Below are 18178 nucleotides of genomic sequence, written 5' to 3' on the forward strand. Positions count from 1 at the left end.
GTGCGGCTCTCAGCAGGTCCAGGACAGAGGGCTGACTTGCGTGCGGCTGAGATGGAGCTCCGCCCTTGGTTTTTCTATCCTCCGCCTACTCCATCCGGGTTGTGGAATTTCATACAGACTGCTTCTTTCCCCCGCCGGGTCTGGCCTGAGGGTCAGATGATGTTGCAGATTTTGGAGAGGAGCCAGCACTCACATCGGAGCGCGTCTTCCCCTTCATTCCTCCTCCGACCGGGACTTTTGGTGCCATTGTTTCCTGGGAGTATGGCTGGCACTGACCCACATATGCTAACCAACCTCCTTGCTCTTCGCTGCTGCGTGTCAATGTGGTGAAAAGGCAGAATAGTGCCTTGATGAGTTCTGTGCGGCAAACAGCACCCCCCCACTTGCTGGGACCGCGGCAAAGCTGCAGATAGGAAGACAGTTTCCATTCACTCTTTCGCTTTATCTTCCCCTGCCTTCTTAGCTTTTTCACAAATTTTTTTCTCATAGCATTGAGCCTGAAAACCAGTGTTTCCTGCTGTTCCTCTCCAATATCTTTTTACCTTTAGAGCAGCAAGTTAAATGCGACGCCGTCCCTTTAATCCATGCTCGAGGACGTGGGTCCCACGTGGAGCACGAGGAGTGGAGGGGAAGTCAGGCACGGTCGCCTGTGACGGGGGCGGGGCCACGTCCAGACCGGAAGAGGAGGCAGGCGGAGTCGATGCGTCTCGCGGCCCGGGGCTCCTGTGAGCGGTGTGGAGACCCGGGGCCGCGCTAGCAGGAGGTTGGGCGCCGCGTGCTGAGAGAAGAGTCCCCGACATTGCCCAGGTAAGTTTCAAAAGGCTGGGGGGGCTTGGTGCACTTGTGTGTGTGTATGCTCGTGTGTGTAGGCGATGGTGACGGCGGGGGAGGGGGGAGGGGGGGCCTCGGGGATGCGCGCGCCCCAAACTGTCTGTGTGTGTGTATGCGACGGCGGGGGGGCCTCGGCGCACTCGTGTGTGTGTGTATGCATGGGAGAGTGTGTGTCTCTGTATGTATGTATGTATGTGCGTGCGTGCATGGGTGCTCGTGTGTGTGTCTGTGTCTGTGTGAATGCGCATGCGTGTGGGAGCTTCCCAGGAGACAGCAGCTGGCCACAGCGCTCGTTCGCGTGCGCGTGGCCAGCTCTAATCGCCTCCTCGGAGACAAAATGCGCGCGGCCAGTACTGTCTCCTGGGGAGCACAGTCAGTGACAAAAGATCTCCTGGCGGACACAGCGCTGACGCGCTGTTAAACGCCAGGAGACCTAAAAATAAAACATTTTAAATAAGAAATAGAAATTAGACCATTCCAGACGCAACCATTTAATGATGGAATAATAATCCAGAAAAAGATTCATGCTGCAAAACTATCATTAGCAGTGATAGTAATGATTACCATTCATAAAATGGTTCTAATACTACGTTTCCTCCAACTGTCCACAACAATTCTAGCTTTTCCTCGTACTCACTTTTTTGCAGAACTCAATATAGTCTTGAGGGATTGGATTTGGAGTGGCCATGGCCATATGTAAAGTTCAGCGCTTTATCAACAAGTGTGGCCTTGCCATTCAAAACTTTAAAAATGATCATCTTGCAGCCCAACTTCAGTGGCCAGTCCATTGGATGGCTGACACTTTGCCTGTTGAGGCTACACAGGTCTGTGAGGCTCTGGTAGGCAAATCACTTCTTTCGACAGCCATTGATACTCTGGCTTATGAACTGGTACACTGCACTCTGTCAGAGGTGGTAAATAGATTGCTGGCATAAAGTATGGAGAAAAACCCAAACAAAAGTAGCATACACTTCTAACTCACCCTTGAGCTACACTCCCAAGTTAAGAAAGGAAACCGGACTGCTCATAGGCGAATTGGGCAGATGCTGGCAACCCTAAAGTAGTTGACTTATCAATATACCGAAACATTCATCCACCAACCCACACACTGCTCAAAGCAATGCTCAATAATGGTGGGGCCAAAAAGGATACACAGGTTTTACACAAATGACTAAGCCACAAGTTCAGTACCAAGAAATGACTAGTTTAAATTAATTTAATGTCATCCACAGACAATACTAAACCCTACCCAACAAAACAGTATATTTCACACTGTGCCAGACAGTTGCTCAAAATGTTAAGGAGCCAAATCAGAGTTCCTACACATGTTCAGAACATGTATCAAAACGCACCCTTTTTACGACTGCATTACACAAACAATATAAAGTGTAACAAACATATACAGAGGGATTCCCAAGGTGTCATTGAAGGTACGAAAAAACACAGGTGTGCAAACAGGTTCATGATTTCTGTGTCGTGCAGGCCATAAAGACTACTGGTGCAGAAACGGAAGAACTTCAGTCCTCTATATGGGAATAATGGAAAAGGAAGTTACATAAATGGGTGTAAACAGAAAGTAATACACTTGCAAATCAACAGAGGCTACAACACCGCTATGTACAAATAACTAGTTGGGATACATGGTTATTGAACCTACTTAAAAATAAAGATGACAAACCCTGGTAATTCTAAGCTGCAGCAACCAGAAACATGTCACTGTATCAATCCCTTTGCTCTGCAATCAGCATAGACAACACATTTATGTGTGCGGTCTTCATTTCCACTCAGCGGAACTCGCTTTTCTTGTCTGCTAACAAACTGACTTTGAATTTATCTAAAACCAAAATAATGTTAATTTCCAATCGGCGCTCAATAGATTACAATATCTGCATAGAAGGCAAAAGGCTTGAAAGGGTCTCAAATTATAAATATCTGGGATATTTTATTGATGATAAGATGACTCTAAAAGCCCAGAAACATTACCTTGCGCAACGAACTGGAGCCTTGATCTTCGCATTTAGCTCCTTGTACAAAAAACTAGAGGGCCCCTCGCTCAAACCACTACTAACGGTAATAGCAGTTAAAGCCCTTCCCACCCTAACATACGCAAGCGCAGCAATGCACGGTAAGGATGGTGCCTTGTTGAATAGCCTGATTACCAAAAGTTATAAGAAAGCCTTTCAACTTCCTCGCGATGCTTCACCAGCGCAAATGCGCTTAGAATTAGGTCTCATGAATGAGTCTGTGGGAAGACTATACACGTGCATTAAAACCTGGTACCGTATCAAAATGAACGCCACTGATAATAACAAACAAATTCTTGTGGCAAGAAGTCGAAATGGGAACAAGATCAGAGGCAACCAAATTCCTGATTAAAGCACTCTAATTAACATGTACCGCCCAGCTATGGGATAAAAATTTGCCGTTTAAAACATTTAAACAGGTAATAAACAAAGCCGCTAAATTACATTCTCTACTTATTGATAAGGAAATCTTCTCCCATCGCTCACATTCTTGGGCTATAATTAATAGCTACAAACTACTTACTCCTGCGCTCTATTTGGACTCTACATACTCAGTGTTTACTAAAAAAAGGTTGATGGCTCTAAGATTCGGAAAATACCCAACACTGGCTGATGCACCAGCCTGGAAACACACGGGATCTATTGCCGGTCGGCTCTGCGATTACACCAAAGAGGATATAATCCACATTATTTGTCACTGTACAAAGTTGAAACAGGAGCGAATGCTTCTTTTAAAGAATAATTTTCTGATTAAGGGATTACGCACCTGCAGGTCAGCTATTATAGGCTGTTTGGAATCTAGGACACACAAATTAACTGTACGATTGTAAAGTTTCTGCTTGTCTTTGAAAAACGCTTGTTAAATAACTAATACCTCTAACACTGTACTGTGATTTTCTGAAACTTCATTTTCTTTGTCCTTTTAAAATGATTATTTGAATTTTATCTTGATGTAAATTTTGAAGATGTATTTTAACTAATTTTAAATTTTAACATTGTGTCACAAGTGCAAAGGAAATTTTGTTATGGTTTTAATTAACTGAACAATAAAGTTTTAAACATTAAAAAAAAAAGAAACATTAAATACACTCAGCGGGCCATCCCTCCCATTCAAAACCAGGAGCTGTACCCTCCTCTGAGGTTCAATGTTCCACCCCTGCATCTCCATACACTTTGTTTAGTTTGTTGTGCATGCCTAAGCAGGTCTTTACAGCCACCACTACATCTTCAATACTGAAAAATCAAACTGAAGAAATTATTGAGGTACAATAATGCTGTGAGGCCCCTAGGTAGCCATGTGATCTACAGACTAGATTAGATTGTACACCAAAGGCAGAATCGATGTATGGACCCAATAGCTCTGAAAGTCTTTGACTTTCTGCATTTCTTCTGATTACAATTTGAGGACTGTAGGAAAGTGCCCCTTTTTGCATGGTTACCCCCCCTTTTTGCCTGACACTTGATGTGCCCTTGCCAATCAGGTTTTCAGGACCTGTGTTCTTTCCCAAAACTGTACCTGTTGTATCCACAGTTAGCACATCTCTGGCCACAGGTAAAAGGGACCATGGGTATCAAGGGCACTGTGACCAGGGAAGGCCACTAAGGGATGCAGCACCTGTTGTGATACTCTTATAGACCCTGCACCTTAACACCCACACACTGCCAGTCGACATGGCACACATCCTTGTGTGGCATGCCTGCAACCCACTGCCTGTGGCCTAGGTAATTCACCCCTCTAGCAGGGTGCACTAGAGCACAGGTGAGGACACAGTCGCATGAGCCTTTACCCCTACTGTGTCTAAATTCATTCTTAGTAGTGGAGTCATAAAGAGTATATGATCTGGGAGTTAGTCATTACAACCACCACAGCTCCATAATGGCTTTACTGAAAGCTGGGAAGTTTGGCAGCAAATCTTTCAGCACATTAAGCCCACACTGATGCCAGTGTGGTTTTAATGTAAAATGAACTCAGAGGTCATCTGAGAGATGCCCCCTGAAAAATGACCAGCCCTGGTGTGGTTCCTGAAAGGCTACCCATCATTTGCCACCAACAAACAGGTTTCTGGACTTCTGGATAGAGGGCCTGCACTCCTTGGGTCCAGAAACAAAGCCCACCCTGGGCAGAGGTGTCATACCTCCTCCCCCAAGATGGGCTGGGTCCACAAAGGGGGAAGTCTCAAAGGCCTGCCGCCTTAGGTAGCGGACCCAGTCTTTAGCTGCCCCCAACTGTCTCCCACCGGTTCTGACCCCCACTTTGGGCGGGTGGATCAGTGTGAAAACCAAGTTAGGAAGAGGTGTGCCCATCTTTGCCAACCCCACCCCTCAGGTGGGAGAGGCGAGGTGAAGCACATCTCAGTAACCACCATCTCGAGGGAACACAGCCAATCAGAGAGGTGCATGCCCCACTCCCACTGGAGGGTGGTATAATAGTGGGTGTACTCACCCAAAGGAAGGGACCCATTGGTTTCAACCTGCATACCCCTGTAACACACCAAAATGTAGTATCTACGGGGCACCCTGAACCTTGCCTCCTCAGATTCTAGACTAAGAAAGAAGAAGGACCGAAGAGCCATGCTGAACAAGGAAATAGAGTGGCCCAACACCACAAGGAGGTCTCCCCAGCGAGCCAGACCTGGGATCCAGTGATCCCTGACATGTCTTGATCTTCTACCAGACGCCTGCAGCCTCAACCTGAGGTGTCCCCCCAACCGTGACCGGAGATGGTGAGAAGACCGTCCAATGGGATACAGGCATCCCCCATCACCCCAACTTACCTCTCCTGCCAGTGGTCACCCCCAGGAAACTTTGTCAGAACCTGCCACTACATCTTCAATATTGAAAATCAAACGGAAGAAATTATTGAGGTACAATAATGCTGTGAGGCCCCTGGGTAGCCATGCGATCTACAAACAGACTATATTAGATTGTACACCAAAGGCAGAATCGATGTATGGGCCCAATAGCTCTGAAAGTCTTTGACTTTCTGCATTTCTTCTGTTTACAATTTGATGACTGTAGGAAAGGGCCCCTTTTTGCCTGGTTACCCCCCACTTTTTGCCTGACACTTTATGTGCCCTTGCCAATCAGGTTTTCAGGGCCTGTGTTCTTTCCCAAAACTTCTTCTGAACCGGAGATCTTCACTGGAATCAACAGGGCTCCAGACGTCTCCTTGGCACCCTGCATCTGGCCGCCCCCGTACCGCTGGTGGTGCAGCTCCTGTGTGGATTGTTGGCACCTGCAGTGCTGATCTTTGCTCCCACAACTGAGTAACCTGTTCATGAGCAACTCCTAACAGACACCCCCCTAGCCCCATTGGCTAACATTGGGCCTCAGCACTTTGCACACAGCTGCCCTAGTGATGCTGGTGGTGCAACTTGAGTGCCTCCTTGAACCTTGCTTCTAACCCCCCCTCCCTGACACCCAGCATTGTAAGTTGTTTACTTACCTGTAAACCCATAACATTCTTTTTATCCATAGGTACCCAATTTTTGTTTTTTCCTCTGAAAAATTCTAAGTGTCAACCTGTTTTTCTGTATGAAACAAAAAGCAAGTTCGGTTTGAAAAGTAAATTGCCTTACTTACCTTTGTAGGATAGGAACCACAGTGTGACATCTAGGCATATCACCCAGAGTAGACGATGTAACTAAAAAGCAACGCAAAGGTAATCCAAAGTATTTTCAAAGTATTCGGAATGGTTTTTAAAGCAAATACAAATCTGTAACGGTACTAATTTCATCTACATTCATTTCTGTGTATAGTTTTGCATTCGAAAGTACATTTTACCTACCTGTGCCAAGTTCTTCTTAGTTCTAGAAATAAAACATAGGTATACCTTTTTTATACTTACCCGTTTGGCCTGGACTCTGTCTCAGAGTGTGTTTCATCATTTCTTGTCTCAGTGAATACATAATGCTTAACACACCTTCTGGTAAGCCCAACTGCTCGACCACACTACCACAAATAGAGCAGTTAGTGACTATCTAATTTAACCTCTGCTATACCCCTGGGGATCCACTGCTGTGCACACTATATCTTACTTTGGTATAGTATATTGAGAGCCAACTTCCTACAATGGCACAATGTTATGGAGCAATTTAGTATTTTGATAATTCGCAGATATGTCACTGTACTACTTGGATATTAATAAACACTCTGGCTCCAATGTTATTACGGTCATACTTTAAAACTGAATAAGTGCCATCTCTGCTTTATAGTTGATGTTAATGGTTTTAAGCCTTCTTGAAGTTATTGGATTGATATTACAATTTGGTCTATTTTATATATGGGTATTTATTAAGATATTGAGCAGTAATAATTTTATATTTGCTCTCTTTTGAAAAAGACTTTGTTAAAATATGTATTCATTAATAACTAACACCTACTGTATTTTACTTCTTTCCGATTTATTCTCACTATTTTCGAATAATTCCTATTTAGCATCTATAGAACACTTAACTCATGAGGAAAATGCTGTCCAATTATTGTATTTAATTATGCTTTGATTTATACTTTGCTTAGTTTTATTTTTTGAGATTGGTTCTTTTGTCCAGGATTTAAAATATGTGATTTTAATTTTCCTATGGACAACATAGATATATTACAATTCTATTAAATTAATCAATACTTTTTAACAGAAAAAACAAAGCTGTTGTAAAATGGCTGTGCCCCCCACCCCCAAAAAAAAGTAATCAGGTAGCAAGATCCTGCCTAAAAAAACAAAACAGAACACATATCTCAAAGACCCTCGATTCCAGTAACAAAGCAAATAAAATGTAAAAGTTTGTTAAAGCCCCTTCAAAGACAAGAAGGATCTGGGTCAAATATGACGAACACTATTCAAACCATATGCACCCACCCAGAACCAGATATTAAGCAATGCAATCTGATTTCACAAGCCAATTTTACTGTACCCGGCAAGGAGGGCAACCTATCCTTCATGCAATTTACTCTGAAACCCATTGTACCTAGACCTCCAGAACCTCATTAGCCTTTTAGTAATCTAGAAAAAAATTAAAACAGGTCTATTCAGATAATCTTCCACTTCTGCTAGAGGAAGTCGTCAATTCACCACCTCTCCTGTACGGACAGGGACCTGGGAAGCCTAATACTTACAATTGTGTTGCCATTTACTTAGGAATCATCGTATGACCCTTTGCCATTAGCCATGGAACCCACATCTGGGAAAGGGTAAAAGGCCAGTAATGATCAACAGAAAGCATAATTCAGCACTATAAAGTGGCTACTGCCACAAGCTGGTGTGCAACAACATCTGTAAATAAAAGTCTTCCTATTCGTTTTCAGGCAGGGCAAGCACTATGGTTGCAAACGGCTTATTGTCAGCTTATCAAAAACTTGCAGCGGCTTAAAGCATGCCCATTGCTTACCATTGGTTGGCTTTACTGCAATTCCAATTTGCTTACTTTTTATTCCATGGATTGCCTTATCCATCTTGAGCTTGTCCCTCCACTGGAGCATAGCCTCCTTGTGTCCCTTCACTGATCTTTTAGGAAACTACTTAATTCTTTTTGCTTGAGTACTACATGAGTGCATGTGTTTTCCGGTGGTCTCCCCTCAAATGCTCCTTGTTGCTCTCTCATCCATGCCCTTCTCCCTCCAGTGCTCTCACCTATGTGCATCTCTACAACCCCACACTCAGCATTGCGCTCACCAGTTGTGCTTCTCTCTGCACCCCCTGCTGTGTTCTCACTTGCTGGAATCTCCCCCTACAATTAAGACACCTGCAGGCACCTACACACTGACATCCCCATCAGAAGTCAGTCACTGTGCCTTTTTAGGTTCCACCTGCACAGAGTGTGAAATCTCTTGTATTTAATAGAGCTTATAAAAGGGGCACTTATCAGTTCCCATCACCAATTACTGTGTTCATTCGCTTTTGTGTAGAACTTTTTTTTGTTAACTTCCTCTGGCTGCATGCATTTACGATACTTCTCCAAAAGCTGTTCAAACCCCATTCAATGTCAAGATAAGATCACTTCCCACAGAAAAGGCAGACAGTTTGTAACAGTATGCTGGTATGCATGCTTTTTATTACTTAGTTGTGTAAAGCAGATGCTTCAGCCTTAGAATATTTGTGGCATTTCCTATTCATGCCTCAGTACATTTCTCAGCATTGTGTAGGCATTGTTGAATTGATTCTTTCAACTTAATCTATCTGGTCATTATGATTAAATCCTAAATGTTGTAATAAACATTGCACGTTAAAATTACAGTTAATATACTATGCTATATTTCACTACCAAACAGGCAGCCACAAGTGCAGTTATCTTACAGACAATAGGGTCTTGATTTGAATGGTACAGCAGGTGCATTGGCACTGGGCCGAAAAGTTGTCAGAACTCCTCTAAAGACATAATATTGCTATATTTGACTACTAAACAGACAGTCCCAATTGCAGTTACCTTGCAGTTAAATGGGACTGGATTTGAATGGTGCAGTAGCATCGGGGCCAAAAGCTCTAGAAACCTCACTAAACGCAGATTATTGCTAAAATTCAAAACTAAACAGGCAGTCACAAGTGTAGTTACCTTGCATACAACAGGGTCATGAATTCAATGGTGCAGCAGGTGCAGTGGCACCGGGGCCGACAGTTATCAGACCTCCTCTAAACACCTAATATTGCTATATTGTACAACTAAATTGGCAGTTAAGTTCAGTTATCTAGCAAGCATTAGGATCATGATATCGATAGAGCAGCAGGTTCAGCGACACCAAGAACAAAAGCTCCAGGTAACTCATTAAACACAGAATATTGGTATATTTTATAACTAAACAGGCAGTCAGAAGTGCAGTTACCTTGCAGTTAAGAGGGACTTGATTTGAATGGTGCAGCAGGTGAAGTGGCAAGTGGGCCAAAAGCTCTAGGGACCCCACTAAACCGAGATTATTACTATATTTTACTACTAAACAAGACAGTCACGGGTGCATTTATCTAGAAGGCAATAGGGCCATGATTTAAATGGTGCAGCAGGTGCAGTGGCACCAGGACCAAAAGCTCCAGGCACCCACTAAACACCTAATCTTGCTATATTATACTATTAAACAGGCAGTCACAAGTTAATTTACCTTACAGGCAATAGGGTCAGGATTTGAATGGTGCAGCAGGTGCAGTGGCACCGGGGTTTAAAGTGGTCATAAATTCTCTAAATAATATTGCTACATTTTATTACTAAACAGGCACAAATACAGTTATCTTGCAGGCACTAGGAGCATGATTTGAATGGTGCAGCATGTGCAGTGGCACAGGGCCCAAAAGTTGTCAGAACTCCTCTAAACAGATAATATTGCTATTACATAAATCAATTCTATTATTTCCCCTTTCGTTTCATTTTTCAAAAAGTTGCTATTACTTACGCGTACAATACCACTTGTAACAGCACAATATATTGCCTTTCGCACATAAACAAGTCACAACACTTTAACAGAATTTCTGTAAATTATATTGTACAACTACTCAGAAAGCTACTACTTACAACAAAAAACAGCTTATTATTAATCACATAGGCGAAACCTAATGCATTTACCATGGCTTGTTCTTTCTTATTTCCATGCTGTACAGCATAAACAAAAGGCATTGGCAGAGCCAATAGTTCTCAAAGGCAAGACCTATTGGCATTGATAATGCTCGTTTTATTTCTCCTTTTGTGGTTTACCTGTCAGGAGAAAAAGTTGAAGGTAGCCATATATAAATGTGTGACCAAGATGCCCTAGAGATAAAGTTTGCGCAAGTGCTAGCTACTTCTAGAGAGAAGGATACATGATGCCAGGAGTTGGCCAGGTAAAGTAGGCCAAAATCAGAGTTTAGTTCTATTTGGGGCAACAGGCTAGGTGACACATTTCCCCAGCATTAAATTAAAGTAAGGAGAACATGGTTCTAGCTCTCCCAGCTTCCAGGTTATTTGGTGAGGGACGACGGTGCTAGACGAAGCAAAAGACTCTTGCCAATACACTTTTCCAATATGTATTTCAGTTACCAATATTTTGATTATATTAAAGCAAAAGACAGAATCACAATATTTTGAAGTCTTGATAAGAGAAATTGCCATGTCTTTTAAAGGAAATAGCAAAGTCGAAGTCTTGCAATAGATAGACATTCTAAGGACGCTGCAGGAGCTAGTATTTACAAGCACTGCATGGGGACACCTACCTTGGAAGTTCTCAGTTAGGCATTTGTCCAAGCAGTTTGAAATGTGCAGCTGCAGCTCCTGTTTAGGGACCCGGTGCCGAGCATTGTATGGGCAGGTTGCCACATCCTTCGCTGCCTTCGGATTGCTCTGTGCAAAGAGATGAAGCACATGCATACAATATATAAGAGAAAGCCAACAAGACAACGCAAGGTGGAGGCACCTCAGAATATTTGAAAAATAACTTCCACCAATGCTCAATAGAAATAATGCAAGAATCACATCACCTGTTAAAGACATTCCTGAAATAAGTTCTCAGAATTGCTTGGTTACCAATGACCTCCTCACTTCCTCATCTGTAGCAGTTTTTGACAGAAGCAATGGATAGAACATATCCACTGGCTGAGTTAAGAGGAATGGAATTGAGATATGTAAACTCTAGTGCTCTAACCACCGTCACCATAGCTTAAAGCCAGATGACAATAGACCAATCCCCTTGAATACGCTAAAAGAAAGCTTGACCCCCGAAGAAACCTGCTGCATTACATACAAAGACTATGCTCTTGAGACCTCACCTATCAGCATTTACCAGTCACGGCAAAAAGACATTTTTGGTAGGGCCCAGAAGCAAGCAATAGAGTACCATTTAGAATAAAAGAATGGATGAACAGGAACTCCCAGCTCTACTATTATTCACCAACATGAAAGCTGGCATTTTTCTACCTTTCATCTTAATCGGATGTGGTAGGAATGTCCAAATCCACTGACACTACATATTTCTTGTAGTCCGTGTGTGTAGGGGTCTGCTTGTTAGTGACAGTTTGTTTGTCCACTGGCAGCCACCAATAGAAGCCATTTGGAGACACTTTTTCTACTATTTAACTGTGTATACACGCCAATTCTACTATACTCCTGAGGCACAGCCGGGAGCTCTGCTGAAAAATTGTATGAAAATTTTATGTTTTTTTTAAAGTGTGTGTAAATTGATTTTAGAATTTGTACACCTCCCACTAACCTGTTAGGGGCACTCACCTAGACTCTGAAAACACCCGTGCAGCCGACCTAAACGCTGCCACGGGGAAGAAAAGTCTCCTTCACCGCCATTAGCGAGTGAGCCTGATTACAGGCCACGCCCACTACTTTTGGCCACGCCCCCTTGACTACTTAAAGCGCCGACGCCCAGTCTCTCTCAGAACCTATACTCCTGAGGCACAGCCGGGAGCTCTGCTGAAAAATTGTATGAAAAATTTTATGTTTTTTTTAAAGTGTGTGTAAATTGATTTTAGAATTTGTACACCTCCCACTAACCTGTTAGGGGCACTCACCTAGGCTCTGAAAACACCCGTGCAGCCGACCTAAACGCTGCCATTGGGAAGAAAAGTCTCCTTCACCGCCATTAGCGAGTGAGCCTGATTACAGGCCACGCCCACTACTTTTGGCCACGCCCCCCCCCCCCGTCGGTATAAAATCATGTGCCGCATTCGGACGCGCAGCGGACGGGCGCAGCGGGCGCGCCGTCAGCGCGCCGAAGGCGCGCCAAAGGCAAGCCCGTCTGGGCCCGTCCGGGCCCAGCCGGACCCGGGCCCAGTTACTCTGCCCATTTCTGTCACGAAATGCCCGAACTACACCCGGGACAGGCTCCTGGCCCTGAACACACAAAAACACCCCCTCTGCAATTACACCTATTCGGGCGACAATCCTTTTACCGGCTGCAGTTTCTGCAACCCTCCTGGCACAGACTCAGCACCAGGCGGACTACAACTAGGCCTCCTCAACTGCAGATCGCTCGCTAAACATGCGCATGAAATTAACCTCTTGATTCTAAACCACGCTATGGACATTCTGTTTCTCACTGAAACATGGCTTACTCACAACAATGGCCCTGATATAGTCCTAGCACTCCCTCCGGGCTATCAAATCTGCTCATTGAATAGACCAGTTGGTAGAGGAGGCGGCCTAGCCATAATATCTAAGGACGTGTTCTCCTGTAGAATCTCGGATGGTAACATCAAAGGTTGTGAAAGCTGCCACTTCTCCATCCAAATCTCCCCAGTAACATCCCTGTCGGGAATGCTTGTATATCGCCCCCCTGGCCAACTCACCGATTTTCCTAGCAAACTCACTGACCACATCACCATGGATTGCACGACTTCCTCCAACTATCTCCTACTGGGGGACCTCAATATCCACTTCCTGGACCCAGTCGACAAACAGGCTGTAGAACTCCTACAAGATCTTTCCTCTATGGGCCTCGGCCTAAAAAACGCACAGGCGACTCACGACAAAGGACAGCTACTCGATCCCATATTCACTAACATCCAAGATCTGAGCACTCGCCCCCACGTCCCCCTCCCTTGGACCGACCACTTCCTGGTCCCCTTCGAATGGCACATTAACATCCCTCCACCTCAACCTCCTAAATTCAGAACCCTTATTAGACGCTGGCATAAACTGGTCCCAGAGGAATGGGCAGCTAAACTAAGTGAAGATACCCCTCCCCCCTCTCAAGACACCATCACTGCTGACACCAAATTTAACACATGGATCTCCCAATCTCTGGACGACATCCTCCCGAAATCCAGCACCCTCAAACGTACCAAGAGAGTCACCCCTTCCCCCTGGTACACCCCCGAATTAAACTTACTACGGAAGGAATGTAAGAGGAACGAACGCTTTTGGAGGAAAGATAAAAAGGCAGACAAAAAAGATATATTTCGGGCCTCTTTAAAATCCTATAAAACGGAACTCCTCAATACTAAAAGCGCCTTCTACGAAGATAGAATTAAAAACGCCTCCTGCTCGGCACATGAAACCTTTGCCGTCCTTAAGGAACTCCTCCAGGCCCCAGACCCCCCAGTAAAACCTCTGGACCCCAAAGCAGCGGAAAGCAAATGCATTAAACTTTCCACCTTCTTCGACGAGAAAATCCAAAAAATTCTCGCGGACCTACCCCCAATCACGGCTGACAACCTGGGCGGGGATCCTTCTAAATCTCCCATTTACTGCCCTCACTCCCCTGATGGCAACCTACCCTTTCTGGACACCTTTGGCCCAGTGTCTACGGAAGAGGTAGCAGCGACATTGGCTACAATTAAAAGTGGCTCTCCTCGCGATCCCGCCCCCCTCCGTTTTCTGAAAAAAGTGTCTAGCACCATCCTCCCCCCCCTCACGTCCCTCATTAATTCCTCCCTCTCGCAGGGTCTAGTCCCTCCTAGCTGGAAGGCGGCAGTGGTCAAAGGCCTTTTAAAGAAACCCTCTCTAGACCCCCTGGACCTAGCCAACTACAGACCTATCTCCCTCCTCCCAGGAAATAGCAAGATCACGGAGAAGCTAGTGAATAAAAAACTATCACTATTCCTTGAGAGCAACAACCTACTCGGGACCTCCCAGACAGGGTTTCGTCCAGGACAGGGCACTGACACAGCCCTCCTGGCAGCAGTGGAGTAGGCCAGAAGCATTCTGGACACGGGAGGATCAGTGGCAGTGATCCTCCTGGACCTCAGTGCGGCCTTCGACACTGAGCCACCACACCCTAATCCAACGACTGGGAGACATCGGAGTAAGGGGCACGGCCTTGAAGTGGCTAAAATCTTTCCTAGACGGACGCTCCTTCCAAGTCTGGGAGAATGACAGCCACTCCCCCGCAATCCCCCTCCGTTGTGGAGTACCGCAGGGCTCATCCCTTAGCCCTACGTTATTTAACGTGTATATGTCCCCGCTGGAGAAACTGGTCAACCCGTTCGGCGTCTCGATTATCAACTACGCCGACGACACCCAGCTGGTGGTAACCCTCTCACACCCGCACCAATCCCCACCCGACCTTCACAGCTGTCTCTCGGAAATTCATAACTGGATGAACTCCTCGGCACTGAAACTGAACGGGTCCAAGACCGAGATCCTGCTGCTCGGACATAAAGAGCCCTCCCTGCCGCCTGACATCTGGCCCGTCTGTCTAGGTGACCCCCCTACACCGAAGGAGGAGGTCAAGAGCCTGGGCGTATGGCTCGAAAAGGACCTGAGCTTCAGATCACAGGCCAAAAAAACGGCAGGAATCTGCTTTGGACTCCTTAGGGCCTGCAGAAAGGTCTTCCCCCTGCTCCCCGCTACCTCCAAGAAACTCCTGATTCAGGGCCTCATTATGGCGAGGCTGGACTACTGCAACGCAATCTACCTGGGTGCCCCCGAAGCCACCCTCAATACCCTGCAGAAAGTCCAAAACGCCGCGGCCCGCCTACTTACCGACACCCCCGCCAGATCCTCGGCAAAGCCAGCCTTGAAGCTCCTGCATTGGCTCCCAGTCAGAGAAAGGGTGGCTTTCAAGGCCCTCTGTCTGGCCCATAAGACCCTCCATGACAAAGGCCCACCCATCCTCAAGGATTTCATCATCCCTTACAATGCGAGTAGGGTCCTCCGCTCAGGCGGAGAGAACTTCATCACTGTTCCCAGAGTCAAAAAGGCCCGGTCCGGAGGACGCCGCTTCTCGGTCCACACGGCCAAGCACTGGAACAACCTTCCTCGGAGACTGAGAACTGAACCTAATCTTCTCCAGTTCAGGAAGGCCTTGAAAACCTTTCTCTTTCCTTAAATCCCCCCCCCCTTCGATTCTGACCTCTCCTGAGTTCTGGTTCTAGCGCTGGGATGCTCTAGGGTTACTACGCGCTCTATAAAGCTTAAAATAAAAATAAATTCTCAACTTTCATCTATAGCAGCACAAAACACACCTCACAGTACGTTGGTTTATTAATTGATTGTACTTGTGGGCAACAAAAATTATTTAGACGTTTTTCCGACAGGAAGACCCACTCATCAGGAAATCCCAGGCTGCTAAAAGCTGCTGACTAAGTGGTAGGGCAGAGGCTGCCGCATGTACTCTGCACCCTGCCGTGTCCTCGCCTTGCCGGCTCCCCGATATTGGGATACACTTCCAGCTACAGACATTTCCGGATATCTGAATGTCTTCCCAGTCGATGGCAATAAAGTGTCCTGGGGGCCAGTGCAGGTGCTACTGCATACAAATGTACCAGTTCTTTCTAACTGCAGGCTCAAGCACCATATTCAAATCGGGTCTTTTAATGTAGTTATTGTGAAGACATGGCTTCACATAGCATGAAGTGAAAAGTGAAAAAATGTCTTTATTGTATAGTTAGTTAAAATCATCACAATGTTCCAATACATAAAATACGCTTCGTCTAGGTGGCAAAATACCCCAGTTTCTTTGACATGAAGAGAGAGAAATAAGTTCGTATAGACAGATGATACACCGCCGTCTTTATTCAATACATAAAAATGTGATTCATTATTTCTATTTACAACATTATAACTGTTAAAAGGCAGGGAGGGTCCACTAAACAATATTGTGGCCTGTAACACTATCATTAATTTCTCATAGCAGATTAAAAATGTTGCCAATTGGCAGATTTGTTGGAGGTCCTTGGGGTCCAAACTTTTTAGTATTGCGGATCTGCAGGTGCAGATGTCTCTTTCATTGAACTGCCTCCTCAACAGTTGACGGCGGTAGGGCCCTAAGGTTGGGCAGAGGCATATTAGATGTGTGAAGTCCTGTATTGATGACCCACATAGGCTGCATGCTTTTGAGCCCTGGTACTTCCAGCTGGGGAGGTCGGCATTGGAAGGCAACTTCCCCATACAAAGTTCTTAGAACTTGGATTTTAAATGAGGGGAAAAGGCAAGGTCCAGGTATGCCGCTGGCTCGGGCTTGGTGAAGGAATGTAATACCATCCATTCGTGAGCTCGTCCACTTAATGTTGCTTTGTCATCTGTTAGCTAGTGCCTTTTTGCCACCTTTTTCATAATTAGCTGGAATGATGTCGAAGGTAATTTCCGATGCCAGAGGTCTACCTTCCTGGTTATTTGAAATGAGGCATCTAAATACTTAGCGTAGTGTGACTTTGGGTCATTTTGCAGGCCATCCCAAAGCGCATTGTTGATTTCAAGACCCCGATTGAGCCAAATGTTGTACCATATTTTGATTGCCTCGTACCTTCTATACAGTTGTTGTTGCTGTAGGCCAAACTCTAAACGTACCTGGGCTGGAGAGGAGTCACTTGGCAGACAAAATACTCTTTTATGTACTCTCGTTTGGATGTTGTCCAGAATTGTTGCGTTGTTTCCATAATAGACGACGCATCTATAAGCGATGGTTGGAAGTAGTTTATCCTTGATGACTGCCAATAATGGGGTGAACAGTGGGCCTTTTAAAGTTTTAGATAAACTACATAATGCAAAATGTAGAGTTACCCTTTTTTTTTAATTTTCCCGTACTGCGTAGAAAACTAAAACCTTTGATCCAAATATATCCAGAGGTATTTGTAGCTGTTAACCACTTCTAACCTGGTGTTTGTAATTGTAAACGTCATTTGGTTTGGTGATCTATTAGTTATAATCATGACCTTTGTTTTTATTGTATTTATTTGAATCAGTTTGTTTTAGCGAATTCGGCTACCTTGTGAATTGATCTTTGCAAACCAATTCTCGTGTGGCTTTGGAGAGCAACATCGTCCATGTAAGACAAGTGTGTTAATGGCAATTTGCCCAGGCGTGGTAGATGAGAGTTAACCCAGTCTAGCCTTGGTGTTAAATCAGCCATGAATAGGTTAAACAGATGTGGGAATAATGATCAACAGTTAGGGAGGAGGAATAACTGTCCATTCAGTTCCCCTTTATTAATCCAGAATCAATGTTGGAATGGACACTTGTAACCGTGTACCTTTGGTTACTTAAAAACCCTCACCAACGCGGTGTATGAAACGTACCCAGCGGTGTATCTTTTTATCCGCTCTCCACTCGCGTTAATTCACTTGGTCCCAGAAGGCTCTGGCATCTGGTGTCTTTGCGTTCTGTAGTAGCTTTGTCCAAAAAGTTAGTGTTGAATTTCTTGGTCGATCCAGATTTTTTCTTTTTTTAATTGATGTACATGCTCCCATGCTGTTGAGGGTGGACTTTGATGGTGAGCCGTCCTGAGTGCCTTTCTTGTTATTCGTGCAGTTTGACTAAGAAGACTGTTGTGCTTTGTCCACTTTTTATTTGACTGTTTAGTGGGAGCTAGTGGTAGACTTACCAGAAGGCAGTCCATGTTTCAATCAACATGTTTTTTGTGACTCAAGGGTCACCATTAGATCTTTGGCCTTTGAGGCTACTTGCAGCAATGTGGTACTTGTCCAG

At 45.0% G+C, this 18178-nt stretch overlaps 1 protein-coding gene across 1 annotated transcript in view; it reads right to left on the minus strand.

Annotated features, from left to right (window-relative positions):
* LOC144764805 (uncharacterized) overlaps window positions 1-18178 on the minus strand; it is a 581674-nt gene that overhangs the window by 404657 nt on the left and 158839 nt on the right. Inside the window, exon 3 of the mRNA XM_078650300.1 lies at window positions 11020-11146. Coding sequence (XP_078506426.1) covers window positions 11020-11146 — 127 coding nt within the window. The remainder of the gene's footprint in view (window positions 1-11019; window positions 11147-18178) is intronic.

The sequence above is a fragment of the Lissotriton helveticus genome, chromosome 1_1 (assembly GCF_964261635.1).
Source record: "Lissotriton helveticus chromosome 1_1, aLisHel1.1, whole genome shotgun sequence".
Taxonomy (NCBI): domain Eukaryota; kingdom Metazoa; phylum Chordata; class Amphibia; order Caudata; family Salamandridae; genus Lissotriton; species Lissotriton helveticus.